This window comes from Planococcus citri, chromosome 3 (assembly GCF_950023065.1).
Source record: "Planococcus citri chromosome 3, ihPlaCitr1.1, whole genome shotgun sequence".
NCBI lineage: Eukaryota > Metazoa > Arthropoda > Insecta > Hemiptera > Pseudococcidae > Planococcus > Planococcus citri.
In genome coordinates, this window is record NC_088679.1 from 41,767,261 (window position 1) to 41,783,872 (window position 16,612).

Genomic DNA, 16,612 nt, shown 5'->3' on the forward strand with positions numbered 1-16,612 from the left:
AATTTTATTAACGTTTAAATGTTAAAATAATCACGCAAGCATTCCATTACAAACATGCCTCGCACGTACTAATAAGTGTACCTATTCTCGAGAACTTTTAACGCTTTGAAGTGTTTCAAATGTTCGATAGTTGCAAGAATGGATTCGAATAATTCGAATATTGTGGAATTCGAACATGAACAATTCGATTGTTGTGAATTACAACTGACAAGGGAACCTCTTGAGGTGTCACACTCCGATTTGAACGGGACCACGATTTTTGGAAAAGCATAGTCTAAAACCCCCCAACCCAAATTTTCAGCTGCCCAAGTTCATTTTTCGATTTTTGGTGAATTTTTGAAAATTCGAAATTGACTGTTTTTGGCGATTTTTGCTTTTTTTAAAAAAGTATTTACATGATCAGTAAAAATGGACAAAATAAGTCCCAAAAATAATAGGTAATTACCCAAATCCAAATTTTACCATTTCCAGCCATTCTGGAGCCTCCAGCGTGATTTTTCATTTTCTCCAGAATTTTTAATTTGCTCCAGAAGGCGTGAATATGAAGTTGGGCAGCTAAAAATAGAGTTGTGTATTATACTCGACCTGTTTAACGAGTTTATCCACATTTGAGGCAATTTTGAGAGTGACACCTCAAGAGTGGTTTTTGACCAGCTTTTTTCAAAATTTAAAAATCCAAAAAATTAAAAGTTTCTCGTTTTTGTGGAAATTTTTTTAATTCACGCAAATCATTGTTTTTTGTTAAGAACTAACCACCGGAGCGCAAATTCTACAATTTCCAGCTGTTTTGGAGCGAGAGTGCATCTCAAAAAGCCACTCTTGAGGTGTCACTCTCAAAATCGGCTCAAATGTGGATAAACTCGTTAAACAGGTCGAGTATAATACACAACTCGATTTATAGCTGCCCAACTTCATATTCACGTTTTCTGGAGCAAATTCAAAATTCTGGAGAAATTGAAAATCGCACTGGAGTATCCAGAATGGCTGGAAATTGTAAAATTTTGATTTGGGGAGTTAGTTACGGACGAAATACAGCGATTCGCGCAAATTTCACAAATTTCCTCACAGACGGTTATCTTTTGATTTTTTTGATTTTTTAATTTTGAAAAAAAGCTGGCCAAAAAACCACTCTTGTTGTGTCACTCCCAAAATCGGCTCAAATGTAGATAAACTCGTTAGACAGGTCGAGTGTAATATACAACTCGATTTTTAACTGCCCAACTTCATATTCACGCATTCTGGAGCAAATTCAAAATTCTGGAGAAATTGATAAATCGCGCTGGAGGCTCCAGAATGGTTGGAAATGGTAAAATTTGGATTTGGGTAATTAATATTAGTTTTGGGACTTATTTTGGCCATTTTTATTGACCATGTACGTACTTTTAAAAAAAAACATAAATCGCCAAAAACAGTCAATTTTGAATTTTCAAAAATTCGTCAAAAATCGAAAAATGAACTTGGGCAGCTAAAAATTTGGTTTTGGGGGTTTTAGACTATGCTCTTTCCAAAAATCGCGGTCCTGTTCAAATCGGAGTGTGACACCTCAAGAGGTTCTCTTGTGAGGTACTTTAATTACAACGGTAACATCGCACATTGTATCAAAATTCATTTTTAGTTTTTTAAAAAAATTTATAGGTAGGTAGATAAGTACAAATTGAAAGAAATTTTGAAATCTTCACGCCTTACCAGCGGTAAAATATTTTTCTGCACAGTAAAATAGTTCATTTCAATTCCTATGTACAATCAAATTTTTTCATTCGATGTTCGAAATTTCAAATACGATCGAATACTACATAATGTACTTATTCGACTATTAAAATACACCAACATTCAAATATTGGCACCATACTGTTTAAACTATTCATACTATTTAAAAATATAAAACTTTTTTCTATGTGCGTTTTATTACTCACTTTTATGCGTAAGAATCTTAGAATTTGTTATATGTACTACTTGTAATGCAATTCTTTTACTTTTCTAGTCATTGATTCCGGCATTGAAATCGAACGGTAAAGATGCATCATTCAGAGACGATAACGAATGGGAGGAAAACTACCAATACATTGAACCTCCTTTATCCAACGAACAACCATCAATACAAATAAGAGAGTTATACAAAGAATATGGTTCTTTTTATGCGGTTAACGGAGTTGATATGGAAATGTATGAAAATGAGATAACAGTTCTTCTGGGCCATAACGGAGCAGGAAAAACCACTCTTTTAGGTATTTTAGCTGGTGAGCAAGTAATTCGAATATTAATTCATTAGACCATTCTAAATTCAGAAAATATGTACCTAACTTGTATATGCAGCATCTACATAACGACTTCCATCGTAGGATTAATTATAGCGGATGGAGGAACGATTACGTACAAAGATATGGATATTTTGGAAAATCAAAGCGAATTTAGGGAGACTTTGGGTGTATCTTTTCAAGAGGATAGATTATTTCCTTATATGACAGTCATGAATCATTTATTATTTTATGGAATGGTAAGCTTTTCATTAATGTACCTATGTATGCTGAATTATTACGTTAACGAAACATAAGTAGATAATTACATATTTAAAGCGTAAATATTTCATTTAGCTGAAGGGATATTCTCGCAGTGAAGTTACAGAAGAAGCGGAGAATTATTTATCTAAAATGGATATGTATGAAGAAAGGAATTCGCGGATAAAGAATATCAGCGAAGGGATGAAAAGAAAATTGAGTTTCATGATTTCTCTGATGGGAGACTCAAAAGTGAGTATCATGGCTATTTCGACGTCGCGTCGTCAGTACCTAATAGGTATAATGAAAATATTATGACATTATTGATAAAATTGTTTCATTTTATTTTTAACGATTGTTTAGACACTTCTTTTGGATCAGCCGACTTTTGGTATGGATATGCAATCCAAAGTAACGACCTGGGATTTATTAATGGTTAATATACCTACCTCTTATACCTTCGTGAATTTATTAGCCATCAAAATATTCCTCCATTAGAAAGAAAAGCAATGGAGGAAAATTTGAAAAGCTTTAATCTAGGTTCCTACCTTTTTGTATTTTGTTAGGATATCCGTCAAGGTCGAACAATCATATCCACCGCTAAAGATATGCACGATGCGGAGAAAATAGCAAGTCGTATAGCGATCATGGAAAGTGGTGTTCTCGTTAGCTACGGAACTATAGCCTTTTTGAAAAAAACTTTTGGTAAATTAAACCACATTTTATTGGTGATTCGTCAAAATTAACTGCTTGCGAATACAATCTTGATTTTTTTTCTTTTAGGCGCTGCTTATGAATTATCTATCTCTACGGAAATCTCCAATAATAAGAATGTCACTGATTTCGTCAAAGCCTACATACCAAATTCGAAAGTAAAACACGAAGCTAATAAAGAAATTACATTTAAAATACTACCTTCGGAAACGCCCAGGTTCCCAGACTTTTTTGAAGATTTGGAAAACAGCAAAGATGGGTTAAGAATATCGAACATAGAATTAGGATACACCACGTTGGAACAAATTTTATTGGAGTAAGTTGAACAATATGATGATATTAAAGCCAGTAGAAATAAATGCATAGGTGGTAGAGTGAAACACGCGGGTTATTTGAACTTTTTTAAAAATAGGATAGGAAGTTTGTCAAAGGCCTCCTCAACAGCAGATCAAAACATGGATATTATAAGCGAATCGCGTAAGCAAACGAAATCTTTTTATGAATTATTTCGGTTTTGAAATCCTACAAAAATCACGCATTTATTAATAGTAAATAGGTACCCCTCTTTCCAGAATATGTCGATATTAAAGAGGGCCCTGAATTGACAAGACTGCAATTAATCACTTTATTCAAAAAAAAATTCACGTATACTTCGAGAACACTGTCGTACGCATTTGCTAGAGTACGTATCTTGTGTTTCGGTTGTTTTTCCATTCTTTAATTATTGAAAATTTCAAGCTAATAATTGACGATAATTTTTTATTCAGATTGTTTTTCCAGTTTTAATAGCACTACTAACGGTTAGACTAATGGAACTTTACGACTTCAGTCCAGGACCGCATTTAACTTTAGATTTAACATCTTATACGGGTGCTCTAGTCATGTTAAAAAAAAATAATTTAGATCAAAAATCGTACGACATATATTCCAAACGTATAACAGAAAAAGGTGCAGAAATTATGGAAGTCACTAATGATAATATTCTAGATGGTAGGCACACGTTCACAAATGACTAACTATACACATAGTAGGTGCGTATTTCGCATAGGTAGGTATAGCGTTTTTAACTAAGTATAATTGTTCATGTTGTAGCTTTGATCGACTATGGTAGGATAAGAAGTATTCGGTACAGAAAAAAATTAATTTTTGCCATCGACTTTGGAAACCCGAATAAAATATTATTTAACCAATACATGCTACATTCTTTGCCAATTGCCATTAATTTCTACTCCAATATGATGCTGAAAATTGCGTCGGAGAAAAGCAACGTTGAAATTTATACCATCAATCATCCGATTCCAAACGTAGAAGTAAGAAGTTTTTTTTATTTAATTAAAAAAATGTTATTTTTAATATTTTTTTTTTGTTTGATCACATGCAGCATTTGGTACTCATATGAATTATACATCATCTTACTCTAACTCGTATGCAATACATTACGTTTAATACCTATATTTAATGTATCATAGTCTAATTACCTACTTGTTTATTTATTGTTTTAAGTAGGAGTCGTGTAAAGTGGAAGCACTGGTTAAACAAAGATATCTCCTTCTCCTCCAGTTATTCTTCGTCTTTTCATTTCTCACCGTTGATATTCTGCTGTACTTTTTCGAATTCCCAAACATGGAGATCACCAGAAGTTTAACTCACATACAGATAATATCGAAAGTGCCGATCGGAATTTACTGGTTCACTATATTTGTGTTCGACTTTTTCTGTTTTGTAATCATCGTAGCTGTTCGAATTTTATTATTTCAAGTGGTCGATGACGCATTTAATTTCATTGCGTTTACTCCACCTTTTAGTAAGTGGTTATCCAATAAAATTTTAAACATTTTTAGAGGTACCTCCTGCAGGCAATGCAAATACATCGGTACCTACTAGGTTACATATACATATAGTTAAATACCTAACCCACGTGTTCAATTATTTTCAGGAGTACTTCTGGGTATAATATTACTATTAGGAGTCAGCGGATTATTATTCGTGTACATACTCAGCTTCTACCTACGACCATCGAAAGAAACATTGATAAAACTGTTTGTGTTAAATTTCATATGTGAGTATAAATATTCGATTACCTGATTAGGTAATAGAGGTGCAAGTAGCTTTTACGACCAATACATCGTTATTTTGAAGGTAGTGCAGTTGTATTATTGTATTGGAAATACGAAGACGAAATTTTTGGATTTGTTGGCAAGTTTAAAATAGTTATTCGGGGAATTGAAATGATTCTGTTAATTGTCCCGTTCTTCAATTACAACTTACTTTTTATTAAATATATGACGATTTGGAGTGAAAACGCCGTGTGTGACTTGTGTGCTCCGCCTTTAATACCGCAATGCTTAGGTAAATACAAATTTTACCTTAATTCGATTAACCACTTCATTTTCATAATAAATTTTCATAAATTTATTTTGAAACGCAGAGAAACTCAAACGATTACATTACTTGGTGTTTGCGTCCGAAGAGAACCCGTATGGTTTATTGTTGGGATTCATATTTCTAATTGCCAGCATAATTTTTTATTTCATTTTGTTTTGCTTGATTAACGCCGGGGTTTTTGGATACATTAACAAGATTTTAGGTGCGAGTAAAATACAAGATGATTTTAGTGACAGCAACGATGATGTGAAACAAGAACGCGATGAAATACAAGAAATAAAACAGAGTGAATCTTGTAAGTTGTAAAATGTTTCTACTTTGTTGATTGAAATATGTACGAAACTTTCATTGTGTGTAAAATATTTGAGTAGACTGTAAAGTTAGGTACTTTTTTTTGTTTTAGTTTACAACGAAGTTCCTTTATTGGTAGATGGATTAAGCAAACATTATTTCAAGACGTTTCAATCTTACATAGCTGTCGAAGGTGTGAGTTTTATTACGCGAGATGGCATGTGTTTTGGAGTTTTGGGAGTGGATGGATCTGGGAAAACAACCATTCTGAAAATGATGACTGCTGAAACAACTCCAACGAGCGGAGATGCCTCAATTCAGGGCATCAGTTTGACTTCTGATACAAAACGAGTAGGTACCTACTTTGCACGAGTCTGTAGTGTACGGATCTAATGGTTTAAAAATTTGTTCGATTGCAATTCTTTGAATATTCCTTTTCTTCTTCTTTTTTTTTCATTTTAGTATGTCTCCAAGATTGGATATTGTCCTCAAACTAATCCTCTGATGGACGAATTAACAGGTAGAGAAATGTTGGCATTGATCGCATCGTTGAGAGGGATTTCAGGATACGACTCTGAAGTACTCATCGATCAGTGGATCTCTTTCCTTAGTATGTTTTAAACCATTTAAAGATTCTGAAAACTGGCAAATTCACAAGTGTACTTACATACGGTAAAAGTACTTATTACCTAATCATTTTTATGTCAACTAGAAATGGAAAAATACCAACATAGGTTTTGCAGTACATATAGCAATGGAAGTAAACGAAAATTATGCACAGCACTTGCATTACTTGGCAATCCTAAAGTAGTTTTTCTTGACGAGCCTACGACTGATTTGGATCCGGTGTCGACTCGCAGATTACACGATATTATTAAAAAATGCAAAAGTGCAGGTTTAATAGTGGTGTTGGCGTCGCCGAAGTAAGCGTTCTTATAAATCTTCGATGTGCTAATATTGCTTAATTTGTGACTAAAGTGGTCTTTTATTTTTTTTTTACGTTGAAAATATGCAATTAAAAGTATAGGTACTATTAGTGTGGATTGTATCCCAATGTATCTTAATTTTATAATTTTAGCATGGAAGAATGCGAAATTCTGTGTGATCGTTTGACTATTTTGGTTCGAGGCGTGATGCAGTGCATTGGAACTTTGAAAGATTTGAAGAAACAGTACGCTCAGGGATATTCTGTGACTTTAAAAATCCACTACGACGTCACTTCCGCGGATGAAACTTTTGCCTTGGAAGAGAATATGACGAATGTATTTAATCCTCAATATTGCGAACTTATAGAAGAACAAAGGGTACGTAACAAATCAATTCAAGTGCCGTACTTTTGAAATCAATGGCTTCAGGAAGGGTAAAAAGACATTTGCGCACACTTTCCCTTTCGTTTGAAAAGGTATAGGACACTTGCGCACACCTGTCAAACGAGGGACATTTGCGCACTTGATGAATTTTCGTCAGTGGTTCCCAAACGAAGGAATACCTAACATTTTATTTAAGCGAGCATTAAAATAAAAATAAGTTCATATTCGTACTCAATGATCTCAAAAACATACCATTCGATATACCACTCGACTTTTTCACGATTTTTCAAAATTTTGGCTTCTTTTTTGAGGCACAGAGGGACATTGAGGGTTTGGACCCAAAAAATAAGTTCATTCATATTCGTTCTCAGCGACCTCGAAAACATACCGTTCCATAGTATCACACAACTTTTCACAATAATTTTTCAAAATTTTCGTCCCGTTTTTGGGGCACAGAGCGGCTTTGAGGCGTTAGAACCAGAAAATAAGTGCATAATATTCGATATCTTGCACGTCCAAATTCGTTTATCAAATATATGATTCAGTTGTGTGTTACTTGAAAAATCAAGCACCCCCCTCCCCTCCACCAATCCCCGGGGAAGGTTGAAGACCAATCGATAGTAGTTTGATTAGTATAGGTAGTTCGGTGATTATTTTCGTCAACATTTCGGAAACCCTTGACATAAAATAAACATTGTGCGCAAATGTCCTGTTTTCCGAAAAAATCCATTAGTCATTTCTCATCCTATTGTTATAAAATTGTGCGCAAATGTCCTACATTTTTCTTCTTTAAACAATAGGTGTGCGCAAATGTCCTATAGCCTCAGGAAGACATGAATCGTGTATAGGTATTTCAATAATCTACATATCTCGATCAATTCTAGGGTTTATTACGTTATCATATCAGTGATCCAGCTGTTCAATGGTCGGACTTATTCAGAAATTTAGAAGACATTAAGAATAACAATCCAATTGTAGAGGAATATATAGCCACCAATACAACGCTGGACGACATTTTCATCTCTTTTTCTCAGTCGGAGTACGACCCAAACTCCTCAGATTATTATTAAGACCTCTTGTAATGTTATTGTTATCGTACGAAAGTATTTGTCAATGATTTCGTTATTTTATATTTTAATGATTTAATGATTTTTCATCATTTTTAGCTGTCTGTGATAACTTCAAATGTCAACATTATTTTGTGTATTTGAGGAATATTTTTAAGTAAATGTACATTGAATCTTTTCAACAAGTGCTTTTAATCTCAATAAAAGTTTTTTGTGTGTGTTTTTAATATATTATACATGTTATTTACGATCATTCGAGTGAAATAAACAAAACTTTGAAAATAAAATTCAAGTACCTACTTACCAGTTGGGTATTTGATGATACCTATTTTATGTTTTTTTTTTGTTGTTTTTTAAAAATCAAATCATAAGTAGATATTCCAGAATGAAAATTTCGTTCCGTCATTTAAAAAATATTATTCGTAGTTTGATGGATACATTTGGAATTACCTACATGAAACATGTTTAATATTAAACAAAAAAAAATGCAAACAATAACAATACAATACCGAAATTATTGGTTTAAAACAATTAGAAAACATGAATTTTTTACACAAATATTCTATAAGTATACTATAGGTACTACATCTGTATTAAGTATACATATACGTACATCCTCTACGTCGGCAGCCTGTTATATTACCTACCCAATATTGTAAACCTATTTCGTCAAAATAATGTTACAATTTCCTATCTAATAGGCATTAGTTATACCCAGTTGATTCTTATAACAAAAAGTAACGACAAAGATGAGCAGGTAAGCTAGGTATAGATAAATAAATCCAACGTAGATCTTATAACGGTACCTATCGTCACACAGTACATACAAATTATTATTCATCGTAATAGTCATCATCGTGATCGTCGTCGTCATCATCGTAATCTGAATTATCTGAAATAATAATTCAAAATAAGCAAACGCAAATCAACTAATTGAATAAAAATAGTAGGTACCTATTTATTATAAAATATTATAAATTTTCTTACATCCTCCACTCGCAAGTTTTCCCACTTTTTTAATGAATATATAAATGCTCAACAACAGCACTATAATTAACGCTCCAATCATGACGTAAATAATTATCATAGGAGAAGTAGGGTCTTTTCCAATTCTAGCCAAACATTCTCGTCTTGATCTTAGCTCAGGCTCAGAAAATTCAAGTGCACAGTCGCCAATAAGTCCTCCTAGAAACATAAAAGAGTATCTAGATAAGAATGAAGAATTAATTCAAACTTGAAAAATGAAAATGAAAAAAAAATCAAAATTAACATCTCACATACCTTCCGGTAAGGTGCAATTCAAAGGAGGCGCTTTAATATGGTGCGTTCCTAACCAACTTTCCAATTTTTTACAATCACAATAATTCCTTTCGTGATGCAAAAATTGATTATTCTCGAATTTTATCCGCATTTCATGAAGCTGACAAAAAGGTGCAATATCCATAACACGTATTGTTTCGAGTGGATTATTTTCCAATTCTATGGTTGTTAATGGAGCTTGAGCGTTGAATAGCGGAAAATCATGCAATTGGTTATCATTAGCTTCTAATTTTTCCAGGTGTTTTAAATTTCGTATTCTGAGCTGTTTGATGTTATTATTATTCACTATCAGTACTTTAAGATTCGGTGGCCAATCTTGAACGACTTCTTCGTTGAACAACGAATTGCTAACGTCGAGGAATTCCAATTTCTCGAGGCGACGAAATGCGTCATTTTTCACCACCGAGTTTTCTTTATCGTCGTATTTTTGCATTTTAGTTAACGTTAACCTCACCAAATTCGTGTATTTCTCGAATGCTTTGTCATCCAAGTTTTTTAGTTTATTATAGGATAAGTCCAAAGACTGTTTTAAAGGCAGAATTATTAAAACAACATTGAAACTTTTAGAAATAAATATGTAGGTATATTTTTGCTTTAGCATTCTTACTTGGAGCTCTGTATTTAAACTTTGAGGCACATCTACGATACTTCTATTAGCGCAGTTTGCGTGAAGATAACTTTCAAGTTGATCTATTTCGCACGGTGTTTTTTGTAAAACATTCGCGTTCCATTTTAATATCACATATACGGTGGAAGCATCTGCACACAAAATTTGACGAGAAAACTTAAGAAAAATTCTACTCAAGAATTTATTTATAACAATCAAATTCAATCGCTTTGAATAGGTATTGTGTTTGATCACAATATCAGATTAACTAAATTAAGTGGTAGAGTAATTTAATCAAATGGAAACTAGTGCATAAAAATATTACTTTGAGTATTATTCATTGTTGTTGCATTACTTCACTTTATATTTTTTTTAAATTATTCTACGTGCATCCATTCTAAATAATTTCAAATCGGAAATTGATAGGTACATAAATAATTATATTGTGATAATATTTTGATAACTTATGTTTGCAGCCATTAATATTTCCATCCAAACAAAAGTGGATACCTATATACGTACGTGTTGCGGCTGCAAATCTTTGATTTTTTTTTCTCATTCAAGATACACCGAGTCAATATTATTCAATTTCTGGCTAACTAGAAAGAAGGAAACTAAATCCATCAACAACCACAGCGAACGCCTTCAATTTATAGGATCCGCAAACTGATTTACATTTATGTATTTTTACTTGCTGCTTAAATCGCGATAGGTATATACCTACCTATGGTAGGTAGATGAAAAGTTCGCAAACAATGTAAAATAATTTTTTAACCCATTTTATATTGAAAACAAACGAGTTTCAAGCAAAAATCAAACAGCTTCTTCATAACATCAAATAATAAAGCGTTTAATTGAATAAATAAAATCGATAAAAATAATCCATTCAAACTCAGCATCGAGGCCAGGGCCCCTATTCTTAAAATTCTTTATCCCCGTTATTCGTGCAATTTGTGTTATTTTTTTTGTATAGGGGTATTCTTGAAATTCTTTATGGTGGGTTATCTGTCGCTATCTGTGCAATAAATAGCGCGGATAGCGAGATCAAAAAGGTGTCGTTATGAACGTTATGAGTGTTATTTCTTGTAAAGACAGTTGGCTAAGAGAAAATTTCAGTGCAGAAAGTGGAGTTGTCCAATGAAAATGTGATAAGCTAAGGAGATCTTGAATTTTAGAAATTTCAGCTCAGCTTAAAATCAATTTTTTACTCCAGTTTTGAAGTTTTGGGTCTGATTAAAGTGAAAAATGTTGTAAGGATTTATAGAGGTGAAAAGAAATGCTTTTATAAACTATTTTTAGCACGCAAAATTTTCGTTAAAATTTTTTTTCAAGAATACCAATTTTAGATAACATAGATTACACTAATAACGACAATTTTGGGATAACTCAAATTGCACAAATAACAGGGATAAAGAATTTCAAGAATAGGCGCCCAGAATTATTATTTGCAACGAAGACGGATATTCAAGGCTGATTGCGAGATGAATTCCACTATGAGCCCTCGTTTTGCGCATCATCTTCATTATTTTCCTCTTCGCCGACTGGTGTTTCTTTCGAACTGGTAGTGGAAGCAGATTTGGCTGTAGTAAAAATTTGAATGTCGTCAAGTGCGGGTACTTATTAATAACTACCTACATTATAATTATGGAATGAATTTTCATATTGATATGATATCACGCCAAGTATTAACTTTTGCAATTTAAAATCATTAGGTACTTAACTACTTACGTGTTTTCGGATGATGCAATTTATGCTGCTTATCTCTGAATTTTTTTGCATACAGGTAGCTTGGTATGAGTAAAGATAATGTGATTATCAAAACCAATGGTAATATTTTATACCAGTTAGCGGATGTATTCTCTGATAAACCTTTCCCTAAACAATTTCTTCGATTCTGTAGTTCTGTTGGTGTGAAAGCGAGATCACATGTTTCTGAAAAATGTTATGAAACCTGATTATGCTTCCATATTTGAAAGAAATATCAAAACTAGACTACAACTAGTATGAATTATCTTACGAGCAGTTCCGCAGGATAATGCAGTGCCTGGTTTTATGCGGTACTGTATCATCCATGACTTTACTTTTCTACATTCGCAGTATGAGAAGTTGTTCGGATTCGGAGTGACGGTCAAACGTTCAAGATAACAATGTATTGAAAGTTTACTCAAAGAAAAATCTTCCAGTAGACTGTCTTTTAAATCTATCACGGTCAGTCGAGCAAGTTCGTGAAAATCTGGAAATTTTACCACTCTATTTCCACTTGCGTATAATTTTTCTAACCTTTTGAGATTTTCAACACGAAGATTATAGTATAAAGGATTATTACTGCAGTTAAGTATTCGCACATTGGGAGGCCATGTGAAATCTAGTGCGGAATCGTCAACAGTTATGTTGCTGAGGTCAAGGTATTCCAAGGAATATAAATTTTTAAATATTTGTTGGTTTTTAGAAAAAGGGCTCGTTTTTCTCATGTTCTTCATTATCAAAGTTTTCAATTTGGTGTATTTATCAAATACATGTAATGTCGCAAGGTTGATCATCATGTTTCCGGATAGATTAATTTCCTGCCAAAATTGAAAAAAAAATATATACATATATATTAGGTACTTACGCAAAATAAAGTGTTGGAAACAGAATTATAAACTAGCTTATTTCGAAGGATAAGTGGATATAAAGATACCTATCTTATTTATTTAGATGCCTAATCTAATAAATTTTATGAGAAAAAATATCTATGTTTTTCAGAAAACTGATCATTTGAACCAGGCAGAAAAAATGTTATGAGAGTTCATTTTGCTCAGTTTCATGTGCCTACGCGAGTTCCTTCAAGTCCATTATTTATTTTCCATTTTATTCATTTGTTTCATTCAATTTCCAATCCTCAACAGCATGCGAGTGTTAAAACCTGATTTTCATAAAGTAAGACAATTTTTGACTCATTGGTAGGTACTTGTATAGTTTTTTAAGGTAATTACAGTATAAGTATACAGTTCTTTCACTCAGCGTTTCATTTTAAACACACAAGCGGAAAACAATCACTCTCAGCACGTGATTATACTGCCAAACACAAAAGCAGAAAATATATAAAACCGAGTGATTTTTTTCAACAAACTCCATGTTCCCCATAGATTTTTCACTTTGAACTTTGATTACGAATATTCCCAACTAATCAGAAAATAGGTTCAAGTCGAAATTAAACAATCAGGAAAAAAACAACTTCAAAATTAGGCTAAGCACCTACTGTCACATCGGGATGCAAATCTTGCGGTACATGAATCCACAACCCTTTGTAAGAGCAATCCTCAATGATGCCGTCTTTAGTGGTAGAACGAGTGCAATTATAAGCATTCACCAACTTGAAGTGATTCACGATAATAGCCATTAATATACATTCTGAAATCATACTGTTACAATTAGTGTTCCTATCGATTATAATCGACGTTTCTTGATTTCATGGTAAAAATTGAGTTCAACGAACTCTTCATGATTCTTTAAAAATTATCCAGTTATTATACTGTATAACCGTATAGATATCGCAAAAATATAGGTATTACTTAAAAACGCACGAAGAAATTAGTAATTATGGTATTCTTTTTGATACACACGAATAGATACAGTAGGTACAAATGTCTAGTAAAAGAGTGTAGTAAGAAAATGTGATGTTACCTACAAATACAGTTATCGTTGATGCATTCATGTTAGAAGTACCTATCACCAAAAATGATGAGTCGAAATGCAACACATTTCACCGAATTAAATCATAATTCTTTTGATCTTGGATAAATACAAATTTCAAGATATCATTCTTATCTTTTCTTGTGATAGGTAATTACGATAATTTTTCCATGGTACCTTTCGGAACCAAATGTTTTTCTTGGGGAAAAATCATAGAACGTGCTTTATTTTTTATTATTATTTCCTGGCTGAAAAAATAGTTCTCTCAAGTCTTGATACGCTAATTTTTTTGTGTACACGCAGATAGAAAATAGAAAAGTTTCAATTTAAACAAGGTGTATTTCATAATGTTTGTTTTCAAAATATGAATTCATTAATTAATCACATCATAACTGTAGGTAAGTACACCTATAAGTAACTACCTATACAAATATCCCCGAGTGATTTATCTATTGAAGTGATGGTACATAGGTAAATTCATTATTGCTTCTAATTACCTAAGAACTTACTTAATTAGAATTGACTTTTGAAAATTGTATTTGCTATTATTTACATTCCAAGGTATCGCCTTCTTATTTTTGAAGCAGACTGCTGGGCATCCGTGCAAAAAGGCTAAACAAGAGAAAACTGAACTGGAAGGAGTTGATTGTTCTGGTGGGATTTTAACGGACGGGTCAATTCCTCAAGATCTCGGTTCAATCGCTGTAAATATGCCTACCTATTTTTTTTTCTATTTTAATTTATCGGCTAATTATTCCGAAATGATTGAAAGAATAAAAGTCAAGTGAACTTCTATTCGTATATGGTTTTTTTTACAGTTCTTGGATGTTTCCAACAATGTGCTAAAAGAACTCGCTGAAAATTCATTTTCAAAATACGCTTCTTTACAAAGTTTGAACATGCAAAATGTAAAGAGTACAGATTCAGGCAACTTGAAGGTACACGAGAAAGCATTTACCCCGTTAACAAAGCTGGCATTTTTAGATATGACAAACACAAAAGTTGCCTCACCTAATGAGAAGATACAATGGCCAGTCTCTTTACAAAAGTTGTCGATTGGATATTGTAATTTTGAAAGCATCGACTTGAGTAAATCCGTATACTTGAAGGAGTTCAATGCAACATTCAATAATTTGCAAACGTTTCCAAATTTTGATCGCCTTACCCCTTTAACTTCCATAGATGTGCTGAATAATCCGATCCGTAGCTTATCTCCAGATCACGTAGCACCTTTCTGTAATTTAAAATACTTCGGTGTATCTTATACGGAAAACTCATCAAGCGGTGGAAATGAAGTGCAATATTGCAATTGCAGTAATTTGGCATTTTGGTTAGATACGTATAATATACTTCCTGGCTCTATCTATATAAATTGTTCCTATGAGAAAGGTACTGTACCTACCTAGTCACTTTCTGTTTCAATTCTTACCTTACTTATTGTATTGCAGATATGTAGAGGATATGAGTGTGGAGATTTCTGTTATAATTTGTAATAATGTTGAATGTTCCAAGTCGAAACCCTCCTTCATATCTTATCTGCATACGCTACCTTAATATTTTAGTTTTTTTGTGGTCATTCGTAAAAAAAAAAAAATAGGTACCTATAAATGTATTTTTAAAAATTGACCAAGTATTTTCTTGTCTTACAGAACATTCTCCCAATTGTTCCAAATATTTAGAAAATGCCTACCTGGAAAGACGGCTTTGTTTTCGAAGAAATGATTTGGATATAACACTTGGTTATCGTGTATTGGGCATTGCTGTTTTTATTATTTGTATACTTCTCCTAGTCGCGGCTGCCAAGGCAAAGCCCGTTACTATAGCCAAAGTTGCAGGTGAGGATAAGATAAATCGTTGATACAATGATACCTACCGATCCACATAATTTGATATTGCAGTTTTTCATTTATTGCCCATCACGTATTGTTATGTTCTCAGATACGCATCCCTTTGAACACGTTGAGCCTTCAACATCCACACCTGCATCGAGAGATTCAGATTCTGAACACGATTAAAACTTGTCGATGATCAATAAATTGATTTCTCACGATGTGAAAAGGAAACGTAATCTGAAAACTATTCTCATCATAAGACAATTTAAGAACCTTAATCGCTAATCCGGAAGGAAGTTGAAAAGTTACCAGTACAGACGTGGATATTATTGTAATCTCATTCTTTTATAATAGGCATATAATATGAAATAATATAAATTTTATTTTCTGCTTTGTAGAGTATGCATATAATTTAGAATTTACCTACATTTAGACATTACAATTATCACGTAAACGAATTTTTAATTAGGCTACCGAAAATTATTATTATTATACAGGTACCTATACTCGAAGATATTGTATACTCTTTTGGAAATTCAGAATGAAAATTGAAAATGAGTAAAAAGTAAAACATTGAAACGGATGAGTTTTAAAAAATTGAAATCGGAAGATTGATTTTTTCATTTTCACTAAGTGTTGTTGTCGTTGGAAAGAAAGAGTCTAGGACAGGACGTCATGGTATTTTCCTGTACAATACAATGCTGCATGGAGAAGGAGAACATTGATTTTTTTACTTGAAAAATCTATGATGGAGAAGGACAGAAGGAGATCAAAAATTAAAAATTGAAAAAATTGAGCTATCACAAAATTAAAAATTTACAACTTTGGCCGATGAAAGCGATTCTTACGGACAAAACGTCAAATATGTTTTGGTTGTGTTTCTGTTTGTGTGTGTGTTGTGGGGGGGGGGAGGTTG

The 16,612-nt window shown here is 32.9% G+C and overlaps 1 protein-coding gene across 1 annotated transcript; it reads left to right on the top strand.

The window, feature by feature from the left end:
- Positions 1–4,691: 4,691 nt before the first annotated feature.
- Positions 4,692–8,364, top strand: LOC135840221 (phospholipid-transporting ATPase ABCA3-like). The gene is made up of 7 exons (XM_065356637.1): positions 4,692–5,013; positions 5,146–5,889; positions 5,998–6,236; positions 6,348–6,495; positions 6,598–6,808; positions 6,964–7,189; positions 8,080–8,364. The coding sequence occupies exons 3-7, from the start codon at positions 6,105–6,107 to the stop codon at positions 8,263–8,265; spliced, it is 903 nt and encodes a 300-aa protein (XP_065212709.1). The 5' UTR covers positions 4,692–5,013; positions 5,146–5,889; positions 5,998–6,104; the 3' UTR covers positions 8,266–8,364.
- Positions 8,365–16,612: the final 8,248 nt, after the last annotated feature.